Source organism: Zootoca vivipara, chromosome 6 (assembly GCF_965207765.1).
Source record: "Zootoca vivipara chromosome 6, rZooViv2.hap1.1, whole genome shotgun sequence".
Classification (NCBI taxonomy): Eukaryota; Metazoa; Chordata; class Lepidosauria; order Squamata; family Lacertidae; genus Zootoca; species Zootoca vivipara.
Window position 1 is genome coordinate 48626540 of NC_142589.1, and position 22969 is coordinate 48649508.

Below are 22969 nucleotides of genomic sequence, written 5' to 3' on the forward strand. Positions count from 1 at the left end.
GCCGTCTTAAGCATATCGGGCGCCCGGGCGCCGTGGTGCGATGATCGCTCTGGCGCCCCGCCCCCACCCCATTTCTCACCGCAGCGGGCACAGCCGCATGGCGTCCCCCTGGCAGCCAGCGCCCTGGCGCCCTGCACCACCCGGGCTTGCCTTAGAGCCGGCCCTGGTAGGGTTGCCAGACTCAATAGAGGACAGGACTTCTGTGCCTTTAATTGCCCTGCTCTCTTTTGAGTCTGGAAACCTTAAAGAGAAACCAGCAGACCCTTTGTTTAATTTCCAAGCAAAGGGTCTGCTGGTTTCTCTCTAAGGTTTCCAGACTCAAAAGAGAGCAGGGCAATTAAAGGCACAGAAGTCCTGTCCTCTATTGAGTCTGGCAACTCTAATACCAGGGGAACACGGGATTTCTTCACAGACCGACTCTGTGGAATACTCTGCAAGAGGCTCAACAAAACCCAAACACCAGCTGATCATGGATGCCACAAATCAGCTGTGCTGGGGAACCTCCTACCCTCCTAGCAGGGCTGGGCTTTTACCTGCCCTAAACCTGACATATCATGCTTAATGGAGCTGTAGGGAAGGAGGGTAAAAATGGTCTTGTGGGCAGAATGAGGAGGCTTAATCAGACCTGCGGGCCTAAAATAAGCCATTCAGTTATGAAGCTTGCAAATGTAATCAGAACCCCATCTATATTTTGTTAGTGGTCAACGAATTGGTGGCCAATGGACAATAACTGACCGAACGTCAAACTGTGGATAACAATTCTCTGTGAAATCATTTCCAGTGAAACAAAAAGTATCTCCTGTGTTGGAGCAACCTGAGCCTGTTTAAGGGTTTATAATTCAGTTCGCCTTTGGCTTTCAGCTATTTTTTCAGGCAAGGTCTTGGTCCAAAAGTTAACAGCTTGCTCCTTCAGCTTCTTTGCCGGCTTCTGCTTTAAGCCTATTTCCAAGTATTGTTCAGCTGCATCGTACAGGGGCCAGTTCACCAGGCCAGCACTGTTCGGGTTCCTAGAAACCATAAAAAACGGCCATCAGCTTCCCACAGGACCTGTTTCCCCAAATATGCTCACTCTTGAGGGTGATGGTGGGACAATTTGGGGTCATTTCACTGGAAGTAGGACCCTGACCTCCTCGCAAGGCACACAAGCCAACTGAACAGGCTCGTGCTCTTCCCACTACACCCTCCTGCCTATATTGCTGTGTAAATCTATGTTTTATGGCGCTGATTGTGGGTCAGGGGTTTTGCTTCATGGACAAATCCTTAAGCCTATAGTAGAACATATCTCTCAGCACCTTGGTCACTCACACCCAAAACCTCCAGCTGGCCAATGTCCTTCTTAAAATGTAGCACCCAGAGCTGGACACTGGACTACAGGTGCTGCCTGGCTAATGCAGGATAGACTGACTCTATATGGTTTTCAACGATCTGGACATGATTTTGTCAGTGAAGCCTCAGATTGCATTAGCTTTCAAAGCAACTGCATCTCACTACTGGCTCATGTTCATCCTGTGGTCTTCTAAGACAGGGGCCACCAGCCCTTATGTGCAAACACTTGTTGGAGTCCCTGGACTCCAAACTTCCAATCTTTTTTATTCAGGTAGTCTCTGATCTTCCTAAAAAGAAAGTTATCAACCAAAATGTGCAGGCATCCTTTAAAGTAATTTGTCTGAAATGAGCCAGCATGGCATCTTCCATCTGCCAAGTGAAGTCAGATCTCTGATTGATAAATGAGATGTTTGGCCATCATGCAGTAAGGATCCCCAGGGTCCTAAATAGCTGCTAATGTCCACTTGCCTTTAGTGTGCTTTCTTCACTTACATATTTCTAGTGGTCCTTGAAATCTCTGTAGTTTATCCTTCCTTTTTCTCCAGCAACAGAGATGCATTTTTTTTCGGTGGTGGGCCCCCACCTAGAAGTTATTTTACTGCAAATACTACACAGTAAGTGTGTGTGAATGTTAAATAATTCCTCACCCAGAATGGCAAATTCAAATGGTGAAATTTTTTTCAAAGAGGCCGAGGTATGTCTCCTGTTCTGCAGGAGCTGGAGGCCAGGCCCTCCTTAAGAATTTGCTGTATTTTCACTTACAGTACAAGGATTTATATGCCTCCTTCAAAGTAAGTGTTTAATGGAGCTTACTTCCAGGTAAGTGGGTATCTGATAGCAGCCTAGACTTTAGTGTAGGATTGACACTGGAGAGAAAAAAACAGGGTTATTCTGCCTTTAACAGCTGTATCTCCACAACGAGGGCTGGCAGGATATACTGTAGCTGGCTTCGCAGGCTAAGCAATAGGTTTTCCTGGAGGAGTGTGTGTGTGAGAGAGAGAGTAAAGGAGCAATGACTGTGGTTTAATTTTGTGTTATGGCATTTGTGTTATGCCACACCCTCATGGCAGCCATTTTGTGACTTTTGCCCATAACATTCTCTCAAAATTCAAAATGCACCCACTGGTTCAAAAAGGCCTATATTACAGTAACACAACATCAGCATTCTATTCTATTCTATTCTATTACTCACCCACTGCGAGCAAAATTAGCCCAATATTTCATAACCGTTTTGCTCAGCCTTTTCTCTTCCTCTGTAGCATCACCTGCAGACAAGAGTCAAAAATATAGATGTAAACCATTTTTAAAGATTATGGGATAGTTTTCAACTTTTACTCAGAGTAAATTAATAATTGCAGTGGGTCTACTCTGAGTAAAGCTTCACTGAATTTCACCCATTGGATACAACCATGGTGTTCCGCTGTACCAGAAGCGATTCAGTCATGCTGGCCACATGACCTGGAAAGCTGTGGACCAACACCGGCTCCCTTGGCCTGAAAGTGAGATGAGAGCCACACACCCTTAATCGCCTTTGACTGGACTTGACTGGCCAGGGGTCCTTTACCTTTTCTACCTTTTCTATGTATATCACATGCAAAAATGCAAAAATGCAATACAATAATACTATCACAATAATAAAAATCTACAACAAAAGGGCAATATAAAATATTGTTATAGGACTGGGTGCCTGGTTTCTTGCTCTCTGTGAAACCAAAGACGAGGCTTTGGAGATCCTCTTGGAAACCTAATGGGGAGGTAGAGTGTTAATGCTATGAGCCCTTATGCTCAGCCTGTATACAGAAATAATTCAGTTTCTCTTGCGTAACAATAATAGCTTCATAACACACAGAGTGGCTCTTGAGGGGGTACAACAGAAAAAAATGAGTTAGATCATATTGGTATACATTGCTACAGGCCACCTAGCCCTTAATACACTAGTGGCCAAAATTGTGGAAGCCTTTTGGGAAAAGTGTGTTTCCAAAGTTAGATGGCTCATAACACCTGATTGGCTCTCTAAACACTCATGCTCATTGGCTACATTCAAATGAAGGAAAGCTACTGCATATTTGATAGAATACAGATAATTGAACAAACTTTGCTGCATTATATTCTTCATTAAATTATCTTTCCATTGATATATAATTTTATGGTATTACTCCAAAAAAGGGTGCAGGGCCGTCTTAAGGTCATTGGGCGCCCTGGTGCAGGGTTCCCTCGGCCGCCCCCCAACTCTTTTTTTAAAAAAACAACTTTTACCTGGCATGCCGGGTGGCGGGGGGAGCCTCACGGCGGCCCACACACCTTACAGTGGGGCTGCGCTGTGCCGGAGGCCGCCCGTCTGTCCGATGCCGGATTAAGTGGGGGAGGGGCGCCGCTGCTCCACGTGGCCTTCCTCCCTTCTCCCAGCGGGCTGGGGTGCCTGGGCAGGCCGGGTCGCGCCGGGGCCTTCCCGGCCGTCTCCCGCAACTCCAGCGCTTGCTGGATCCACAGCCATTTCCTTCCCGCCAACAGGGCGCTGCGCTTCATTGGTAGAGGTGCTGCCATGTGGCGTCGCCTCTACCAATGAAACGCAGCGCCGGGGTGAGGGATGACCCTGGCGCTGCAGAGCGGAACGGGGTCCTAGTGCCCCTGTTCCGCTCGCTTCCCTCCCTGCTCTCCCGGCGCGGCTGGTGGAGGGAAAAGGGAGGTCGCCGCGCAGCTCCCCCACTTGCTGGGGCGCCCCTCAGCGCCCCCTGATCGCCCAGGTGCCCTGGCGCAACGCGCCACTAGAGTCAATGGGCGAGCTGGGCCTGAAGTGGTGTTATGAGCCATCAAACCTCAGAAATACACTTTTCCCAAAAGGTTTCCACAATTTTGGCCAATAGTGTAGGTCACTTTTGTTCTGTTTGATTGCAGCTGGAGTCACAAGATACTCACTAAGGAGTCCTAGAGATTAGAAATAGAAATACTTTATTGTCACTGTACCACTTGTTTACAGTGAGATTAAACGAGCCCCTTCCCCCCCCCCCAATCTCTCAGTTACCAGCAACCCTGAATGTCAGCTGCAATGTTGATGTCTTCCATTCAGCAGCCTCACGGCCCTGTGGGTAGAAACTGTTCTTTAACCTGTTGGTGCAGCTTATATCATGGGCGGGAGGGCAGGAGATTTAAAAGGTGCTGGCCAGGGTGTGAGTCATCCCTGAGAATGTTCCTCACTCTTCTGAGGCAACGGTCTCCCGCGATAACATCTAGCGGACTCAGGGGACAGCCCACGATATCGTGTGCTGTCTTCACCCCCCTCCTTAAGGACTCTCTGTCCGTGGCTGTCAAACCAGCATACCACACCGTAATTAGGGAGACAAGCTTCGAAAGACCTTCACTGCTTGGTGAAAATGGAACTCCTGCAGCTTTCCTCCATAACTTCACTCCTCTTGATAGTCACTCATGCAATCAATGCTGGGATGCCAGGACCAGAAGAGAGAGGGGTGGGAAGTGTTGGATTGGCGAAGGCGACTCATACCTTCACAACCTTAAAAACTGACTGCTGTTAACAAGTTGCATGTGGATCAGCCTCTGACAACAATTTAAGAGTCTTCAGAATGCGGCCACCCGCAGCCCCTCTGTGACCACCAGCAATCCCGAGGTTTAAACATCCTGTTTAGATGTGATTACATGCCCATCGTTTGCAGACGAAACCAAAATATCATTAATTGCTAAAAATAAAAAGTAAAAAGTTTTAGAGAGCAGAAGCACCTCACCTGCTAAGAAAGGCTTCCCAAAGACAAAGACAATTTCATCACCGTGGTCCGCTTTAACATAGTCCGGTTTAAAGCCCAGGGATGAACTTGGACGGTGCTGAAATTCATACACAAAGGTCGGGTAGCCAGCATCTGGAAAACAAAACAAAGACGTTGTTAGAAGGGGGCAATCTCTGGCACATTATCCCCCCCCCCAAAAAAAAACACCAAAGCAACATGTTGAGTGAGTGGCTGGTGGAAGAAGACAGAAGGAAAACTAAAATTTATTTATTTATTTACAAAAACCTTTCCATTTGGGTCCAGAATGGTCTGCTGTGGGGGAGAAGTTCTGGATTCAGTCTGTGAGCCAGTTTAAATTCCCCACTCTTGATTTTGGAACTGGAACCGGAAGTCATTTTTCAGAGAGCTGATGACAGTTTGAAGGGGGGGTCACTGCTTGTGGGGCAGGTGTTCACTTCAATTTGCCTCTGGAGAAAGAGGCTTTGAAGAGTTTTCAATTGTTTCCAAAACCAGAGGTGACAGTGGGACCAAAAAATAGTCTGTGTGCATCCAAGGAAAGTGAAGCCTCTGTCAAAATGCTTTCATCTCCATTTAAAAACTCTTCATAGCATTCAGACCTTGAGTTTGGAGCACATGAGTTATATACAAAACCAGAAAGAAAAGCCTTTCCTTGGGCTCAGTAACTCTTGGAACTTACCTAGACTCTTGACTTCTTTCCATGAGCTGTGGAGGTTCCAGGGGATGTTCTCTCAACTAGCATACCCACTATTTCCCAGACTTCACACTGAAAACCAGAGTTCCTGGTAGAGAGAGCCACAGCCCACAGGAAGTGAATGCTGAAGGCCAGCAGCTCAGCGGTGGGAGCAAATAAATGCTTCACACACCAACAAACCTGGGCTCAGCATCTGCAGCTGTCATGAGTGGAGACATCTTGGATGGAGGAGGTAATCAATTCAGGGGGAAGCCGCTCCACATTTTTTGAAATGTTTTTGTTAAGTTCTCATGAAAATCCACAAGCTTTTTAGTGCACGTTTCTCTTAATGACACATTTTTGCAAGCAATTTATTCTAACAGAATGCATTTTTATGTGACACTAATATATGGATTTTTTTCCTTCAAACTTTCCCCAGACGCACACACTATTTGGTGGGAGAATTGCATCACAAAATTGGGAGAAATGCTAATTTTGAAGGTCAGCTATATTTCACTTTGTACATTTGTTTCAGAAAGTGTGAATTGGTGAGGTTCATGTTGAAATCCTAACGAATCCCAATTTATGCCTCATTCCTAGTGAGCAGTTAGCTTGCTTCTACTGGCCCAGCAAAGGCCACCTATGACGTAGCAACTCTGACAGCAACTGACCTCTGTGGAGATTCGCTGTTAGGATGGCTGGAGCAACAAATACCACATCTCCTAGCAGCTCAAGAAGTTGGTCCCTGAGCTGTACAGGGTCACTAACATCCTTCAGATATTCATTGGCAACTATAGGAACGTGTTCCGGAGCGACACCCTGCAATGGGCAGATAAAGGCAGGAAGAGTTATTGAAAACATAGCTTCCCCCATAATCAAGGACAAGGGCAACATAGAACCACATTACGTATTCCCTTCTGCCGGGAATTTCCCTTCCTTGCCATCCCCTTGATGAAGATGCTCAAAAGAATTCTTTAGACGGCCAGAAAGCTGCCAGTAGATATAAAGCATCTCCATAAAGCCTCTCTACTCCTTGCCACCCCAAGCAACAATTCACTTGGGGAAAGCACGGCTAATGACATTAGAAAGTCAATCAGTCTGAGAAACCCCCTTACCAAGATTTGCTCTGAGCTGCGCAGCACAAGAGTGACCGTCTCTCTGTCAAGCCCCTTCGTGGCATCCGGCAACTGCAGCATCTAGAGGAGGAGAAGCAGAGCTTCTAGTTCTAGATGTGAGCACTAGGGGGCTCCAGAAAGGTGCAATAAAATACACAATGTCTTACATTAGGAATAAGCCATCCCGCTTCATGATTATTGACACCTATGATGTATGGAACATTATTGATCCTTTTCTCTTCAAGGAGATCCTTAGGGTGTTTTGGAAGAAATACACCATCAACACTTGCGATGTAGAACACAATGTGCTGGAGGGAGGAGGGAATAAAACAACAACAACCAGTTATTTGCTTTTGCTTCCGTCTTCAGGGCTTCATTTATGCCTAACATAAATATGTCCAATGTTCTGATTTTCCTCTTGCTCTTCAAGGCAGGAGGCAATTCTTGTGGTGAAGCCTGTTTGTGGCCCACACCCTTACTGGTCAAAGGGTCAATGCCATGAAAAGTCCACGAGAAAAGGGCCAGCCCTGGTTGACCAGGCTGGCTCTGTTTAGCCAGCTGGGTGGGGCTCCATGGGCTGTTCTGTGAGACTGGAGCTGGATCAGGAGCTACTGCCCCAGGCTTTGTCTTCTGCAGAAGCCTACCTCTCCATCAGCGGCAAGAAGGGAAGGTTTTGCAGCATCAAATGGCACAAGATGACTCTCTCAGGCTTCATACACCCACACCCACACCCATATCTTAGAAGCACATTTCCCCGCTCCCAAAGATTCTTGGGAACTGTAGCTTATCTCTCTCACAGAACTACAATTCCCAGTGGTGCCCTTTGGCACCAATGACACAGGGAGAGGTAGCCTTGTGGGGGAGCAAAGTTTAGCTTGTTAAGTAGGAAATCCAAATCCAAGACTGCCAAGGCTGCTTCCTCAGAAATGCTGCCTGTTCTATGCACAGGGCCAGCTAGGTAGGTGAAGCTGAGGTATCATTAATGCACGGAGGAGAGCCAGATATGTCAAGAGTTTCAATTTTGGGGGCACCAGGGAACATTTTAAATTAGGCCACGCCTGTACAAAGAGGTCCAGTTCCATTAAAAAAAAGAAAAAAGAACCAGGATGCTGGTACTTAACATCAACAAGATTACAGGCCATCTTACAAAATGGAGCTGGGGAGTCTTTTTCAGCTTGAGGGCCACATTGCCATATAAACAGCCTTCTGAGAGCCGATGCCAATAGTAGGTGGGGGCAGATGCAGAAGGGGGGAAGAGCAATGGACGTGACTCTTATCTTTACACAGAATGGGGGGCGCATCCAGGCACATAAAAGTGTGCATCCGGATTCGATTTATAGATCCCGAGGTGCAGAGAACTCTCGCCTGCAGTTTGGAAAAGAAGCAGGCTTAGAGCTGCCCTCAGTCGGCTGCTGTTGCTGCCTGTTCTCATGGTAAGTGTTCTTCACTTGCTTCCCTCCCCTCAGGCCATCCTCATCCCGTTGATTTACTCACTTTTTCTTCTGCGCCAAGATGGATTCTGGTTAAATCCTGCAATCACAGGAAGGGGGAAGGGGAGAGGACAGGTGTCACATGGTCTTTTTCCTATTGAAAGGTCTGCAGACATAAATCACTGATAAATTGTCCTACCCATAGGAAAAACAATGGGTGCACAGGGCAGAAGAGGGCAAAGCCCCAGGAGCAGATGCTGCCTTGGAAGGAAGAGGATTAAACAACCAACGGGACATTTGCAGGAGCAGCTTCTCTTCTGGGCTTGTGCTGCCAGCCTGCTGGACAGGCTCTAAGGTGTGAGGAGCTCCACTCACACAGGGCATTCTACTCTCTCCCTGCTCCCTTACCTGTAGTGCTTCCCACCTCCCAACTAGTAACGTTTCATGGCCACTAAGCCTGCTCGATTCTCATGCAGTGATGGAACAAGGATAGGAGGACTAAAAATGATTGCGCCATTATTATTATTATTATTATTATTATTATTATTATTATTATTATTATCATCATCATCATCATCATCATCATCTCTCCATCTAGTTCCACTCTGAGATTCCTTAACCTCTATCAATACTTTTATCTCCCTATCTATGCAGAGGGCAGCATCAGATTGCAGCACATTTACCATCTTGAGAGTCGCCTGTAGGATCTCGTTCTCTGTCTTTCCCTTGAGGCAACGAATCATCTCGACTGAGTTGGATGTCGGACAATCAGCGGTGGCAGCAATTTTCTGCAACCATGAGAAAGAAACCAGTCCTGGCTGAGCATCGGAAAGAACAGGCCGTTCTGCTCCATCAGGAGAAGCACAAATATTTTTAATACCGTACTTGTGTGGACACAGCGAGGTGTAAACAAAAGGAGCAGAGGACGGCAGAGGAGAACGCTTCAACGCCATGCACAGTAACCAAGTGTGCAGCACATGCAACCCCCCCCCCACACACATCCTGAGACAGGTGTAAGAACCCTGAGACAGTTGCATGTCACCCTAAGAAACAGGCCACTTCATGTTTTGGTTTTTTGGCTTTAGAAAGTGCAACACAGCTCCAAAAGGCAACTCCTTGGACCAGCACACACGCTCAGCTCTAGCTGCCCTCCCTCGCCAATTCCGTCTATATTACCAGGGCTATTTTCAAACACTGACCTTTGCAAACTCTTGTTGATTAACCTCTGTGAGAGCTTCCATAACAGAAACGCCACTTTCAGAGATGGCTTTGTGGAACAAACCCTTTGACAGAGGGGATAAGACCTGTGAAGGGAAGCAGGGAAAGCAGACATTCCAGTCACAACCTTGCCATATCACTCCTATTTCCAAAAGGGTGGCAATGCCCAAACATTCCTCCTGAGGGGTGCTGGACTTCCTCAGGGTCTTCTCAGCGAGAAGATCTGTAATGCCGCCTTCACCCTGGGCCTCACCCCTCCAAAGTGCAGGTACAGGTGAGAGTGTCAGAACTATGGCACACCCTCAGTTAAGGGGAGCAACAGTGGGCCCCAACACACTGGGCCAGAGCCCTGCATTAACTATGTGAGTGGTCTACAACCCAATCCAATATTCTGAAGCTCTGCCAAAAAGAAGTTTGAAAACCAGCGCATTAGCTACTTTGACCCTTAATGTGGATGATTAGCAATTCTGACACACTTCAAACCTTCCTAGGTTCAATTGTTACCCACCAAAGCAGGGAGGGGGGGTCTCCCCCAGAGAGACAGCTTCCTTGGCATGTGGCACCATTTGTTGCCCTTTGAATGTTACCCCAAACAGCAGACCCTCCAAGTGTCCCTATTTTCCAGAGACGTCCCTGATTTAGAGAAGCCGTCCCGGTTTCTGATTTGATTCCGGAATGTCCCTCTTTTCCTTAGGATGTCCCTATTTTCATTGGAGAAATGTTGGAGGGTATGGAGTTATTTGACTCCCGAGCCATCTGAAGGCAATCCTGTATAGGGAAGGGTTTTTTTTAAAAAAAATGTTTAATGTTTTCTTATGTTTTTTATATATGTTAGAAGCTGTCCAGAATGGTTGGGGCAACTCAGTAAGATGTGTGGGGTATAAATAGTGAGATTATCTTTATGGAATCTTTATGGAATCTTTATGGAGAAATATTGGAGGGTATGAAACAGGTGTCACCAGCTTGGCTCATAAGCAGGGCCAGGCCTTGAACCCCACCCCACATTTCACTATTAGTCATGGCAGTTCAGAGCCTGGGAGTGCGGGGCTGGTTAGAGAACCACTAACTGTTAGAAGGTTAAATATGCTTTTTCCAATTTCTATCTGAGTAATAGAAATCCAGTATAAGTTTATTCTCAAATTAAACTGCTTCAGAGTGACATTAATTTGCAAAAATTGCCTTCATTATCAGTTGCCCATTTTGTTTTATAAGCTTTCCTATTCCAGTTTTTTTTAATGCAACATTTCAATTAAAACACTCTCTTGAGTTGTTTTCAGGATAGTTTCTTCACATTATTAATCTTAGGTTTATGGAACAATATAACAAATGTAAAATTTGTTCAGTTTTGTAGCTAATCACTTGCAATAGAAGGCCTGGAAATTCTATGAACAAAAAATGAATCATAAATTAAATGGCACATGCTATGATCCCCATGAACCTACATGGGCAGAAACACTGAATCCACCTGCAGACTCTCCAAATATAGTAACTGATCCAGGATCTCCTCCGAAGGCTGCAATGTTCTCTTGGACCCACTGGAGAGCTGCCACTTGATCCAGGAGGCCCCAGTTTCCACGTGCAAAGTCATCACCAGTACTGGAATGACAAAGAAGCACAGAAATGATAGGCTAAGATGGCGTTTGGGGATTCAGAATAGAAGCCGTCTACAAAAGGAAATAGTCAGCATTCCTTATTTTCATGTTGTTGAAAAGCAAATCGAAAGGAGAGATTCTCCTGGCTGAACTGCAAACTTTCAAATGTTCTAATGCTAAACAATACCTGTTGTCAATACTAAACCAGTTCAGGTAATGTTCCACCCCACACAGCATGCCTGTCATCCTGGACATGTGTAGTCAGCTGTAACATTTGCATGAAGGGACTGTATTGTGTATGTCAAATGCAACACACGTGGCCCAGAGCAACACAATCCACAACCCATATATCATCCAGAAATTCATAGTGCAATTTGTGTTTGTATGCATTGAATCTTTGCTTGCAGAGACCCTCTTTCAAATGTTATGCCCGCATGCAGATGTTAAGAGGACAGACATGACAAGGAACAATGCAATCCAATCCTAGCCTGGGAGGTGTGTGTGTGTGTGTGTGTGTGTGTGTGTGTGTGTGTGTGTAGATGCAGCACAGCATCCTCCCCCATTGGTGCACAGACAGAAGATCTGCCAAACCTGATTAACTTTTTGAAAAGCAGTCACAATACAAAACCAACCCATGGGTATTCAATGAGAAAATGCCCTGCAGTAATTTCTTTTAATCTGGTTACCCTGAAATGAAGCAGCCTCTCCAGAAGCAATGATGTCTCACTGGATGTGTCTAAATTTGACCGCATGCACATTGGAGGGGAGGAAGGGGTGTTGCGGGAGATGTGAGTTTCTGAATAGAAGTTCCACTTGCCCAGTCACTGACAGCCAGTCTTAGAGACCTGGGCTTGAAATCCAGGTTCAAATCCCCACTTAGCCTCAGGCCACGAGCTCTAGTGTCTCTTCTGCTTCACAGTTGTTGTGACGGCAGAACAGGGACACGAAAGCTGCAATCCTGAAAAAGCACAGTCCAAGCTCCTTTGTGTCCCTCCGCCCAGCCCTGGTAGCCTCGAAGGAGCTTAGGGCAAACATCTTACCTATAAAAACCAAGAATGCCCAGCCGGTATTGGATCGCCACCACCACCACGTTTTCAAAAGCCGCTAACGCAGACCCATCGTATGTGGACGCTGCACCCACCAATAATCCTCCTCCATGGATCCAGACCATCACCTGAAAGCAAAGGATAGAATTCAGGGCTTGTGCTGAGTTACCTGCCCCGCCAGAGCCAAATAAAATGTTCAGAGTGTGTCTGATGTCATGTTTCACTTGTATGTTTAGCCTGGAAAAGAGCCTGGAAAAGCCTGGAAAAGAGGAGAGGAAATAGGATAGCCATCTTCAAATATTTGAAGGGCTGCCACATGGAGGAGGGAGCAAGCTTCCTTTCTCTTGCTCCAGAGGGTAGGATGCACACGAATGTTGCAGGAAAGGAGATTCCGACTAGACAGATGGAAAAGCTTTCTGACAGTAAGAGCTGTTCAACAGTGGAACAGTCTCCCTTGGGAGGTTTTGGACTCTCCTTCCTTGAAGGTTTTTAAGCAGAGGTTGGATAGCCATCTGTCATGGATGCTTTAGCTGAGATTTTTTTTGCATTACAGGGGGTTGGACTAGATGATCCTTAGGTCCCTTCCAACTCTTTAGATTCCCTGATTTTCTGATTCCTTCAAGAGTTGGATCCTGAGCTGTTTAAGGCTTAGTATGTTTACAGCAGGCTTCCTGTTGGTCCTGCTAGCTAGGGGTCATGGGAGTTGTAGGCCAAAAACATCTGGAGGGCCAAGGTTAAGGAAGCCTGGTTTACAGTATATAGATGTGGAGTACATTTGGCAGGCTGCTTGGCCAAGACACATAATAGGGAGTGAAAAGCCCCGACACATAATAGGGAGTTATGTGACAACAACAGCTAGACTACTTATAGCAAATAACTGGAAGAGTGATAGGATACTTAGCAAAGAGGATTGGAAAATAAAAATGATATCATATTATAATTTGGCAACAAAAATAGCAGAAATAAAAGGAATAAATGAAAAAAAAGGATAAAGATAGGAAAAAATTCGAAGTTAGATAGTTAGTTAGTTAGTTAGTTAGTTAGTTAGTTAGTTAGTTAGTTATTGTTACGGTTCTCGACCAGCATAGATTATATAGCAAGTTTTGTGGAGAATGCCGAACTCTCAGTAGACTTATGAAGGCTCAAATAAATGAATATCAAAATGGATAGTATGGATATAGGTCTATATATGAGTAAAGAAATAGGGGGGGAGCGCAATATAAGATTGGCTGGAAAACACAGCAGGGTGGGTGGTAGGACGGGTGGTGGGGGTGTCTGAAGAGATGAAAATTGATTTCCATTATGTATTGATTATTTATCATTTATTGTATTTTTGGTTTGTTCATGGTAACTTTTGTAAATTTCTGTAAATTCTTGTATGAAATAAAATATTTGGAATGGGGGGAAGACACATAATAGGGAGTGAAAAGCCCTGAAGAAGAACATGACTTACTGGTAACTTGCTGTTCTTGTCAGAATGAGCCGGGGTGAAGATGTTTAAGTACAGGCAATCCTCAGAAATACTCAAAGAGACCTTTTCCTTTTTGTTAGTAAACATATCTGACAGCATTTGTCCCATCTCCGGGTCCTGCAGACACCTTGACAAAGCAAATAAAAGAAATAAACTAATTCAGTACACACAGTGCGAAAAAAGCTTCTCATGTTTGACCGTCAGCAAACACCAACTGAGTAGAGAGGAAGCAAAGTGTTGCATGACTTAATGCATGGAGGGAAGCAATTATCGTGAATTGCTTTGTTGGAGAATGCCAACAAAGGACGAAAACCCAGGGCGGCAGCCTGTCCTCGCCTGATCTGATATAGTCTTTTCTTTAAGTGGTGCTGCCAAACAAAGGCCACCAAGCCTCTAAGACAAGCCTTCTGAGTAGCTGACTGTTGCCCTCCTCTTTGCTGTGGCACAAGTTTCAGCATTCTGGTCAGTTTAAAACCATTAAAAAGCCAGTTTGTTTTAGAAACTACAGTAGTTTGTTTCATGGAGGATTGGCCGGGGGGGGGGGGTCCTGGGGAAGCACAGCATCACTCGGAAAAAGAGGGAAATGCTGTCTTAAAAGGGAACAATTTCTTGGTGGGAAACCAGGGGGATCCTTGTAGGGGGTGATTCAATCATTAGGGACATAAATAGTTAGGTTTCTCATTGGCATGCAGAGTGCATGGTAACCTGCCTGCTTGGTAAAATAAAAAAATTCCTTCAGTAGCACCTTAAAGACCAACTAAGTTTATATTTTGGTATGAGCTTTCGTGTGCATGCACACTTCTTCAGATACACTCAGATACTGCCTGCTTGGTGTGAAGGTTGCAGGTGCCACACACTGTCTAGAATACTCTAGAAGATCAGGGGTAGTCAACCTGGTCCCTACTGCCCACTAGTGGGCGTTTCAGGATTCCAGGTGGGCGGTAGTGGGTTCTACACCACATGTTACTGCAGCACTGTTGGGCGGTAAATAAATTTTACCATCAAGAAAGATGCATTAGTGGGCAGTAGGCTATAAAAAGGTTGACTACCCCTGGTCTAGATAGACCTAATAAAAATAAATAAAAGATAAGAAATTGTGAGGTCTGGATGGCATCCACCCAAGAGACCTCAAATTCTGATCTTCTAACAAAAATATGTAATTTATCCCTCAGGTGAACCTCCATTATCTGAGGACTGGAAAGTGGCCAAAGTAACACTTAATTTTGACCAAGGGGATTTTCACATCCAGAGGGGTTTCAGAAAATTACAGCCTGGTTAGCAAGTTCTGTTAGGTCCTTTTCTGTAATACTTTCTTAGGGTGACCCAACTTCCCCTGCACTTGACTTACATTGGTGGGTAGGAAGTTGCATCTCTTAGATTGCGCCAAGGTTCTGCCGGCTGCGGTTGGGAAAACCGTAATGGCCCAAGAGGTGGCTTTGCATAAGGGACTCCAAGGAAAACATCCACCTTTCTCTCAGCACCATTGACTTGGACCTGCTGGCCCTGGAGCTTCCCATTCTTGGTAAGCACTTGTGGAGGAGAAGGATTTTGGCCTGTGTGTGCATATAACAGAAACGTCCGAGTCAGAGAACCGTTGCTATTCCTGCACAGAAGCTGCAGAATTTCAAGCTTGCAAGTGCTAACTATTCAGCTCTCCGGTGTCAGAAGCAGGGTTAGATTTCACATCTGTAAAAGCCTGGGAATCCTGAAGGAATGCTGCTCTGGCCACATGCAGGCAAAGGCAGCACAAGCTCCACTTTCCACAAGACGGGCAGAACTTCTCCTTTGGGGATATCCTTGACTGACTTAATGCACCTTTTTACTACTTAATCAAATCATAAATTAGAGGAAGACTCACTGGCCACCTAGGTTGGGTACACACCAGACATTTACCCCCCCCCCTCCAAAATCCTGGAAACTATATTTTATTAAGTGTACTGACTCACTGAGAGTTGTTGGGAGACCCCTCACAGAGCTACAATTCCCAGCACCAGAACAACTCCTGGGATTCTTTGGGGAGAAAAAACATGATTTAAATGTGCTTTAAAAGTATGGCATGTGTGTCACCTTAGTCCCCACCCCACCCCACACTGTTGGCTGCTGAAAGCTTAGTATGTGTATCCACTCAGGACTTCCAGATCTCTCTCTCTCTCACTCCTCCTGGCTAAGATCTGAGTGCAGATGGTGTAATTATCTGGGATTCCCTCCTGGGAACTATTTCCTTCACTGGAATCTTCTCGCTCAACCAGTGCACTAGTTTTGTATTCTCCTTGGATGTTTTCTTAACATCAGTCCTACTGCTCCCCTTCCTCTTCCACCTTCTCAGCAGGAGGATTGAACACCCCCCTTCTCTTTTACCCCCCACTTTTTTCTGCAAAATTTGCTTAGTAACTTCCCCTCCCTCCCTCTGTGTTCCTTTGGATCATATTTTAATCCTGGGCATCAACAGCAGCGGGAAGAGACTGTGTGATTTGGCAGCATGAACGTGATTGTAAATGCAACCGATTAGGGCTTCAGCATACAAAACAACAAGAGCTGTCTCAGTTTAGCAAGTTTTGCTTGTCTTGGTAGTAGAGTTACATCCCTGGTGGAATCTACACACATATAAAAAACCGCTGTGAAAATGCTTTAAAAAAAAGTTTTGGAAAATACATTGAATTGTGCATAGCTCACTGTCGCCATCTAGTGTCCTATCTGTATATTTCACTTTACAGCACATTTAAAACTTCATTTTGTTGTTGTTATTTTGCAACTGTGTAGCTGAGTCCCAGTTTGAGTCCCCCCAAGTGAGCTTGGCCCATGTGAAGCTCCCCTTCTGCACCTCAGCATCCTCCTCTGCTACCATCTCTAATTCTGGGTTTGGGGGCTTAATGTGCCTCACAGGTCAGAATTGGAAGTGGGGCAACCTTGCAGCTGAGGCAGGAGCCCAAAATGCCCACTTCCAAAGCTTTCCAAGTTGTCAGGTGGCGTCATGATGCCATTTTAGACCTGAGGTGCCAGCTGAACAGGAAAGCTGTGGGATCAAAGGGACATGTTGGGTGATTAAATCTTGTTTGGCTCAACAAGCCAGAGGTCTAAAAGGATGGGCATTAGAGGGAAATAGCCACTGGAGCCATCACTTGCCCCCAAGTCAAGACCCCAGTGAAGGGCAGAATTACACACAGTCCAGGGACCTTCAAACCCTTCCCCCACCGCAGCATTTCCACTTCTGAAGAAGGTGCCTGGGATGATGGAGTTGGGAAACTGCCCGACCCACACCTCCAGCTGCCTTGATGAGCTGCTGCCAGGACTTCTCCACATGTACCTTTCCTCCACTTTCTAGACATGAACCATAGCTACTCTGGAGGGTAGGACCGAACCAATGGCTTCAAGTTGCAAGAAAGGAGATTCCGAATAAGCATTTGGAAAAGCTTTCTGACAGTAAGAGCTGTTCAGCAGTGGAACAGACTCCCACGAGAGGTGGTGGACTCGCCTTCCTTGGAGATTTTACATGACCTAACTATGGTTACCACATTTTTTCGCAAGGAATCTGGGGACACTTTGTTGTTGTTGTTGTTGTTGTTGTTGTTGTTGTTGTTGTTGTTGTTGTTGTTGTTGTTGTTGTTGTTTAATATTTTGCTTTATTTTAGGAAAGGGTTGCCCAGAGTTCTTGACCTTTTTCGGGGGGGACCCCAAAGTTGTCGGGTGCATACCTCGACACAAGTCAGGTGGAGAAGCCCATCTACAAACAAACAAATCCCCCCCCAAAAAGAGGTTGGTGGGAGGGAGGGAGGGAGAGAGAGAGAGAGATTGAGTAAAGGCGCTCGCTGGTCTTGGGAAAACACGCATTAAAACACACAAACAATGCACCAGCTTCCCATAACTAGGGTTGCCAGACTCAATAGAGGACGGGACTTCTGTGCCTTTAATTGCCCTGCTCTCTTTTGAGTCTGGAAACCTTAAAGAGAAACCAGCAGACCCTTTGTTTAATTTCCAAGCAAAGGGTCTTCTGGTTTCTCTTTAAGGTTTCCAGACTCAAAAGAGAGCAGGGCAATTAAAGGCACAGAAGTACTGTCCTCTATTGAGTCTGGCAACCCTACCCATAACCGGAAGACTGCTGGAGGGCGAGTGCAGTCTCCACTGGCGGTGGTGGTGTCTTGTTACCAGAGGTGGACAAAATGGAGAAAGCTTGGGGCAAAGAAAACAAACAAACGCTCGGACACAGAGCATTAAAGAAGCAGGCAAAAGCTAAGCATGGATAAGCCCAGTGTAAACAGCCCTGAGATAGATGGAATAATATCTACGGCAGCTTTCGAAATTCAAGATCTAACTTAAATAGCTTCATTGGTTCCAGGCAGGGGTTATGTAAGGTCTGCAAAGTAAGTACATATGTTTTTGCAAGATCAAATTATACATTCTTGACAGGATAAGGGGCATGGTCCCCCAAAGTAAGACTAAGGAGACATTAACTTAAGAGCTCTTAGGAGCAAATGTTCCAACCTGTTGTGCACTGGATACTTGCCCTTCTTGGCTGGTAAAAATGAGCAGGGAGGCAGGCAGGTGGCTGGACCAGGGAGCTGATTAATGCCTCTTTGCCTGCTTGGGGTCTCCAACTCTCCTTGGATTCAGAAAATCTAAGTAATTACCATCCAGTTGCCAATCTCCCCTTCTTGGGCACAATGACCAGCCAAACAGAAAAGGCAGAAGCCCCCATTCCAAAACCACCACCACCACACCACTATTATGGACTATGCAGAAATGACCGAAAGAATTAGGAATCAGGAAGACCAAAATTTCAATAAGGAATGGGGGAAATACATAACTTACCTTAAAAATCATTGTAAACCATTAAAATTATTAGTAGGACTGGAATGACAATAGCCATTAAATGTAGAACTATGGCTTTATCGGGGATTTAATAGAACTGGATTAACAGAGAAGATGCAGAAGAAAAAGTTAACCTAAAGACCCACAAAAGGGAGGGGGGAAGTCCAAGGGAACTTATGGAAATTGTTTTATTTGTTTGCTTGATGATTGTTTGCAAATTTGAATATATATATATATATAATCTGAAATCCTGCCTTCAGCTGCCAAAACGGTGGCCCAGGAAGCCAGGATCAGAGGGAGCAACCAAGCCATTGAGCCAGCCATCGAAATCTTCAGCCCACTCAGATGCCTGAAACACAAGCAGCTTCTTTCAATGCACCCAGGCAAAGGTTGGCATTGGCAAAGATAAGCAGTAAGAATTGTGTAACATCTGATGCCTGGAGAGTTCAGTTGCAGAGGAAAGGGCTGCAATTAACCTTCAACAGTGCTTGGAGATGGTCCAGCAGCAGCAGCAGCGGCAGCTCCATCTCCTTTGGCAATGCCACTAAGGGGGGGGGGAGGCTGTCAAGGGAGACTGGACTCTGGAACACTGTCTGCTTTTAACCCCCAGTGCTGCTCAACTTCCTAGAGCACCATGGGATTTGCAAGATGCGGGACGGTGCTCGTTTGCCAGCAGAACTCTTGGAACACAGATTGAGTTGCCCTCAGTTGACTTCCGGCTTTTATGCAATGCCACCCCTGAACTAATCTGCAATATGGGAATAGTATTTACTGACCTTATAAAAGTTGTTTGTAAGAATTGCAACATGATGATATGCATGCAAAGCATTTCTAAAGTGCTCTGTTGCTAAGGCTCTAAACTTTGTTAGACCACTGAATTTAGATCAAGAGTCTGCACAGAACTCCTCTTTGGGATAGAATGGCAACAGCACACCTAGCTTGGCCAGAGTAATGCTGCTCCTTCACACTGAACTGAATGCAAGGCTGAATTATGGGACAGCAAGGCAACAGTCTTAAACACATCCTTCAGCAATAAGCAGAACTTCATTCCAACATATATTTAGCATTCATGTCTTTTATGGCCAGAGTTGAAACGATACAGGCACCCAATCGTGAAGCTATGAGATATTTCAGGGGTGCCAGCACATTCCTCAGGTTTGTTTTCATTAGAATAAAGGTCACTAGAGACAGTGGCGCCTTTTTTGCAGTATATGGTTTTATGTAGCCACACATGCAGCCTGAGCATAAGATGGAAGGGCTCACAACGCAAATACTCCCAACAGATCTTGCTTCCCCGTGAGGTTCCTAGCTCCCCTCTTCCCTGCCCCATCCTCTGTGGTTGCTGACATCCTGTTTGTTGAGCATTCATTCTGATTTGCTTGCAGGGAGGCTATACAATATTGTATCAAAAAGTGTGCCTTTCCTGATCCCTTATCACAAAAAAGTGTGAGGGTTTTTGTTTCTGCTTTGTTTTTGGAGCGGGGAGCAAGTGTATTAAGCAAAAACACCAAATCAACTCTAACCACACAACCTGAATCTGCTGGTATGGGACTGAAGACCACCTCAAAATATCAACAGACTGGAAGTACCCCATGTCTCTTCCTGGCCCAGTTCAAGATTCGACTGTCACCTGGGACTGTTCGTTGATGCTCACCAATGTGATAAGCTCCAGCCAGGTGAGGAGGACCTACCTGCCCCCTTTCTGGAAGCATCTCCAGTTAGTAATTTCTAGCAACTTAGCCCCCTGCAAATAAATATTTAACAGACTAGACCAGAGCCATTAACCTTAATGAAGAGACTTAGTTTAGCAGGTCTCTTTTTCTATAGAATCCCATCTTGTTTTATTTTGCTTCTGCCTCTAAAACAGAGTGATCCTGTGTGCATGCTGCTGTCACTGTCTTGGAGTGTCATGTGCTGGGGCCACACAGCACAGAAAGCAGCACACAATAAAGATGGTTTTTATCATTACTGTATCACTTGCTGCCACACACACCTTTGGCTTTAAGTTCAGCGCCTGCTGAAGTGGCGTATCTGTCAATCACGGCACCCTGTCTCTCTTTGATTCCTTCTGTCTCCCTCTGCCTATGCGTGTTTTGCTGTTTCACACGCACACATTGTAAGAGTAGAGTGTGCAAGCACTCACTGTTGTAAGCAGCAAAACAGTGTTTCCTTTATAATTTTATAATGGTAATAAGGGCGACCATTACACAAATACACAGACTTGCTGTTAACAACCCATGTGGCTTGCATGCGCTGCCATGTGGTGCCCTCGAGGGGAGAGATGCTATCAGTCACACGGCCCACACAAGCCCTCCCCACACCAAACAAACACAGCGATATGCAAAAGCATCAGATTTGCTTGTCCGCAGGCAGTAGTGGAAGAAGCAAACCCACCCCAGCCACTCCTCTTGGACTTAGGATAACTCTTGGGGAGCAGGCAACACTTTGCCACTGGCAGCTCCTCTGAATGAAGCTGTAGGTGAGGGCTAGGGAATAGGATCTGGCTGCCAGGCTGTATTCTGAGCTCCCATCCCAGCCCTTGTGAGCCACCTTGGCAGGCAGGTGCAGCTACCGACCTGCCACTCACCTGACATCACCACAATGCAGGGTGACCCAGCTTCAAGGGGAAGAAGCAGGAGTAGAAGCTGTAAACACACACCTGGCTCTTCCCTTTCTTCCCCTGCAGCTGCCCAAGAGGGCTTGCAGGTGCCTTTGGCAAGGATCTGCTGAGTGGAGCTGATCCTGCAGAGACTTTTAAAGGCACCACTGATCAATTGCTGGCACCTCCTAATCCCACTTTTGGCCATTGGCACCGAGTGACTCCCATTATTATTATGGCTGAAATACAGCTTTCTGATATACCAGATTTGCCTGGCTCCAAGCCAGGCCAGGATTCGGAGCCTCCCATCATGTAAAGCTGCCAGGGTAAATAAAGCTGAAATGTTAATGCAGCTGCTATGTGCAAGAGCAGTTCTGCACAAAAGAGCTGCTTTAAAAATAAAAACACAACAAATATGTTTCCATCAACAACCGAGATAAAGGGGCAGGCTGTATCCTTTGGGCTGGTGGAAACAAAATGGAAGTGGGTGGGGGTGGCAGTGATAGATGTCACCCAGCAAAACGTCACCATGTATGTAAAAAAAACCCCCCCAAAAAAAACCAACAACCCACAGCCACCCGCCCACACAGTGCTCTTTACTGGATCCAATATTGGGTAATATGTGGATTATATTGGATTTTCTTCCCTTTTCAGAATACAGTATCTGTGGATCGGGAAAATCCAGATTTAGTGGGTGTAAAGTAAGGGCTGCCACTTGGATATGGAGGTTGTGAACAAATGATAATAATATTAATCAGTTGGTAGAGCATGAGACTCTTAATCTCAGGGTTGTGAGTTTGAGCCCCATGTTGGGTGAAAAATTCCTGCATTGCTGGGGGGGGGGGCTGGTTTGCACTTAGATGATCCTCATGGTCTATGTTCCTATATTTAAACGTAAATGCATTCATTAATTGGACACGGAAGTATTTAAACCTCAAACCCACATTACACTCCAATGTGGATGAACTCACAGTTCCATGAGAAGGAAGTTTCCAACCCTAACCTAGAAGCGCGGAAAAAGTTCAGAGCGAAATAGGTAGAGAGATATAATCCCATCTCAGCCTCACAGCCTTTTGAGTTTGTAGGGATAAAGCTGCAATCCCTCTATCTATCCTCACAGAAGAAACGCACGCCCCCCCCCCAAAAAAAACTGGACTGGAGAGGACCCACCTGTGTACACCACCGCCCGCATCTTAGGTCCACCCAGAGCCCTGGCAATCTTCCACACGCCCTGCGCGCCCGCTCAGCCTCCTCGCCCGCTTTCGGTTCGTGTATTTTTGCACAGGGTTGCTACGTTACAGGTGATTCCGGGTGTTCCGATGTGTCTAAATTTCAAAAGCACCAACAAACGCACAGGCACGGCAAGGAGCCATTTCTCCCCCTCCAATTGCCCCCTTCTGCCAGAATGCGCAAAAATAAAATTATTATTAAGTTAAATCCAGGGACTTACACCACCCTCCAATGTGCTCTCTCATCTCCTGCAAGCACGCAGCTAGCAAACGGACCTACTTACTAGCAGTTCAGGCTCAGAAGAACAGCGGCAGAGTGCCTGCTTGTGATTGGCTGGGCGGGTTGTCCTTAGTCTTCCTTTATGAATGGTACTTCATAGGGACTGTTGCCTTCCCTGGATTTCCGTAGTTCTGCAGCCTTCTGCCATACTGATTACTCCACGGTGAAGATGGTTGATGGTTCCCTTTTCTCAGCTCCTTATTTAGCTTGACATCATAAATTCATTATTTAAAAAAAGGAATTGAGGGTGCCCACCTCAAAATTCACTTTGGGCAACTGCAAATCATACACACATCATAGCTGCCAAGTTCTCCCTTTTTTTAAAGGGAAATTCCCTTATGCTGAATAGGCTTCCTAGTGAGAAATGGGAAAACTTGGCAGCTATGACACATGCTTCCAAAACAGCATCCTCCTCTGCTAGAAGCTATT

General features: G+C 45.8%; 1 protein-coding gene across 3 annotated transcripts; it reads right to left on the reverse strand.

Moving 5' to 3' along the window:
* Window positions 1–667: 667 nt before the first annotated feature.
* Window positions 668–22581, reverse strand: LOC118087254 (fatty acyl-CoA hydrolase precursor, medium chain). 3 transcript variants are annotated; one of them, XM_088672066.1, is made up of 15 exons: window positions 22482–22581; window positions 18687–18781; window positions 14975–15179; window positions 13609–13753; window positions 12150–12283; window positions 10960–11113; window positions 9499–9603; window positions 8983–9087; window positions 8364–8399; window positions 7037–7177; window positions 6870–6950; window positions 6426–6573; window positions 5064–5195; window positions 2519–2591; window positions 668–1007 (listed from the first exon to the last, which is right to left on the reverse strand). In XM_088672066.1, exons 2-15 carry the CDS (start codon window positions 18754–18756, stop codon window positions 833–835), a joined length of 1704 nt encoding a protein of 567 aa, XP_088528192.1. In that variant the 5' UTR covers window positions 18757–18781; window positions 22482–22581; the 3' UTR covers window positions 668–832. The 3 variants fall into 3 exon arrangements, with proteins under 3 accessions (XP_088528192.1, XP_060131919.2, XP_088528193.1); XM_060275936.2 differs by lacking the exon at window positions 22482–22581 and adding an exon at window positions 22202–22338; XM_088672067.1 differs by lacking the exon at window positions 22482–22581 and adding an exon at window positions 21020–21276.
* Window positions 22582–22969: the final 388 nt, after the last annotated feature.

Coding starts and splice junctions, on each gene's coding strand:
- LOC118087254 (XM_088672066.1), bottom strand. CDS start 18,756: ATGGCTGGCTCAATGGCTTGGTTGCTCCCTCTGATCCTGGCTTCCTGG. Junction 9,604..10,959: donor GATTCAGTGTTTCTGCCCAT/GTAGGTTCATGG, acceptor TTCCCTTCACAG/GTCTTATCCCCTCTGTCAAA. Junction 2,592..5,063: donor TGGGAAGCCTTTCTTAGCAG/GTGAGGTGCTTC, acceptor TCTTGTCTGCAG/GTGATGCTACAGAGGAAGAG.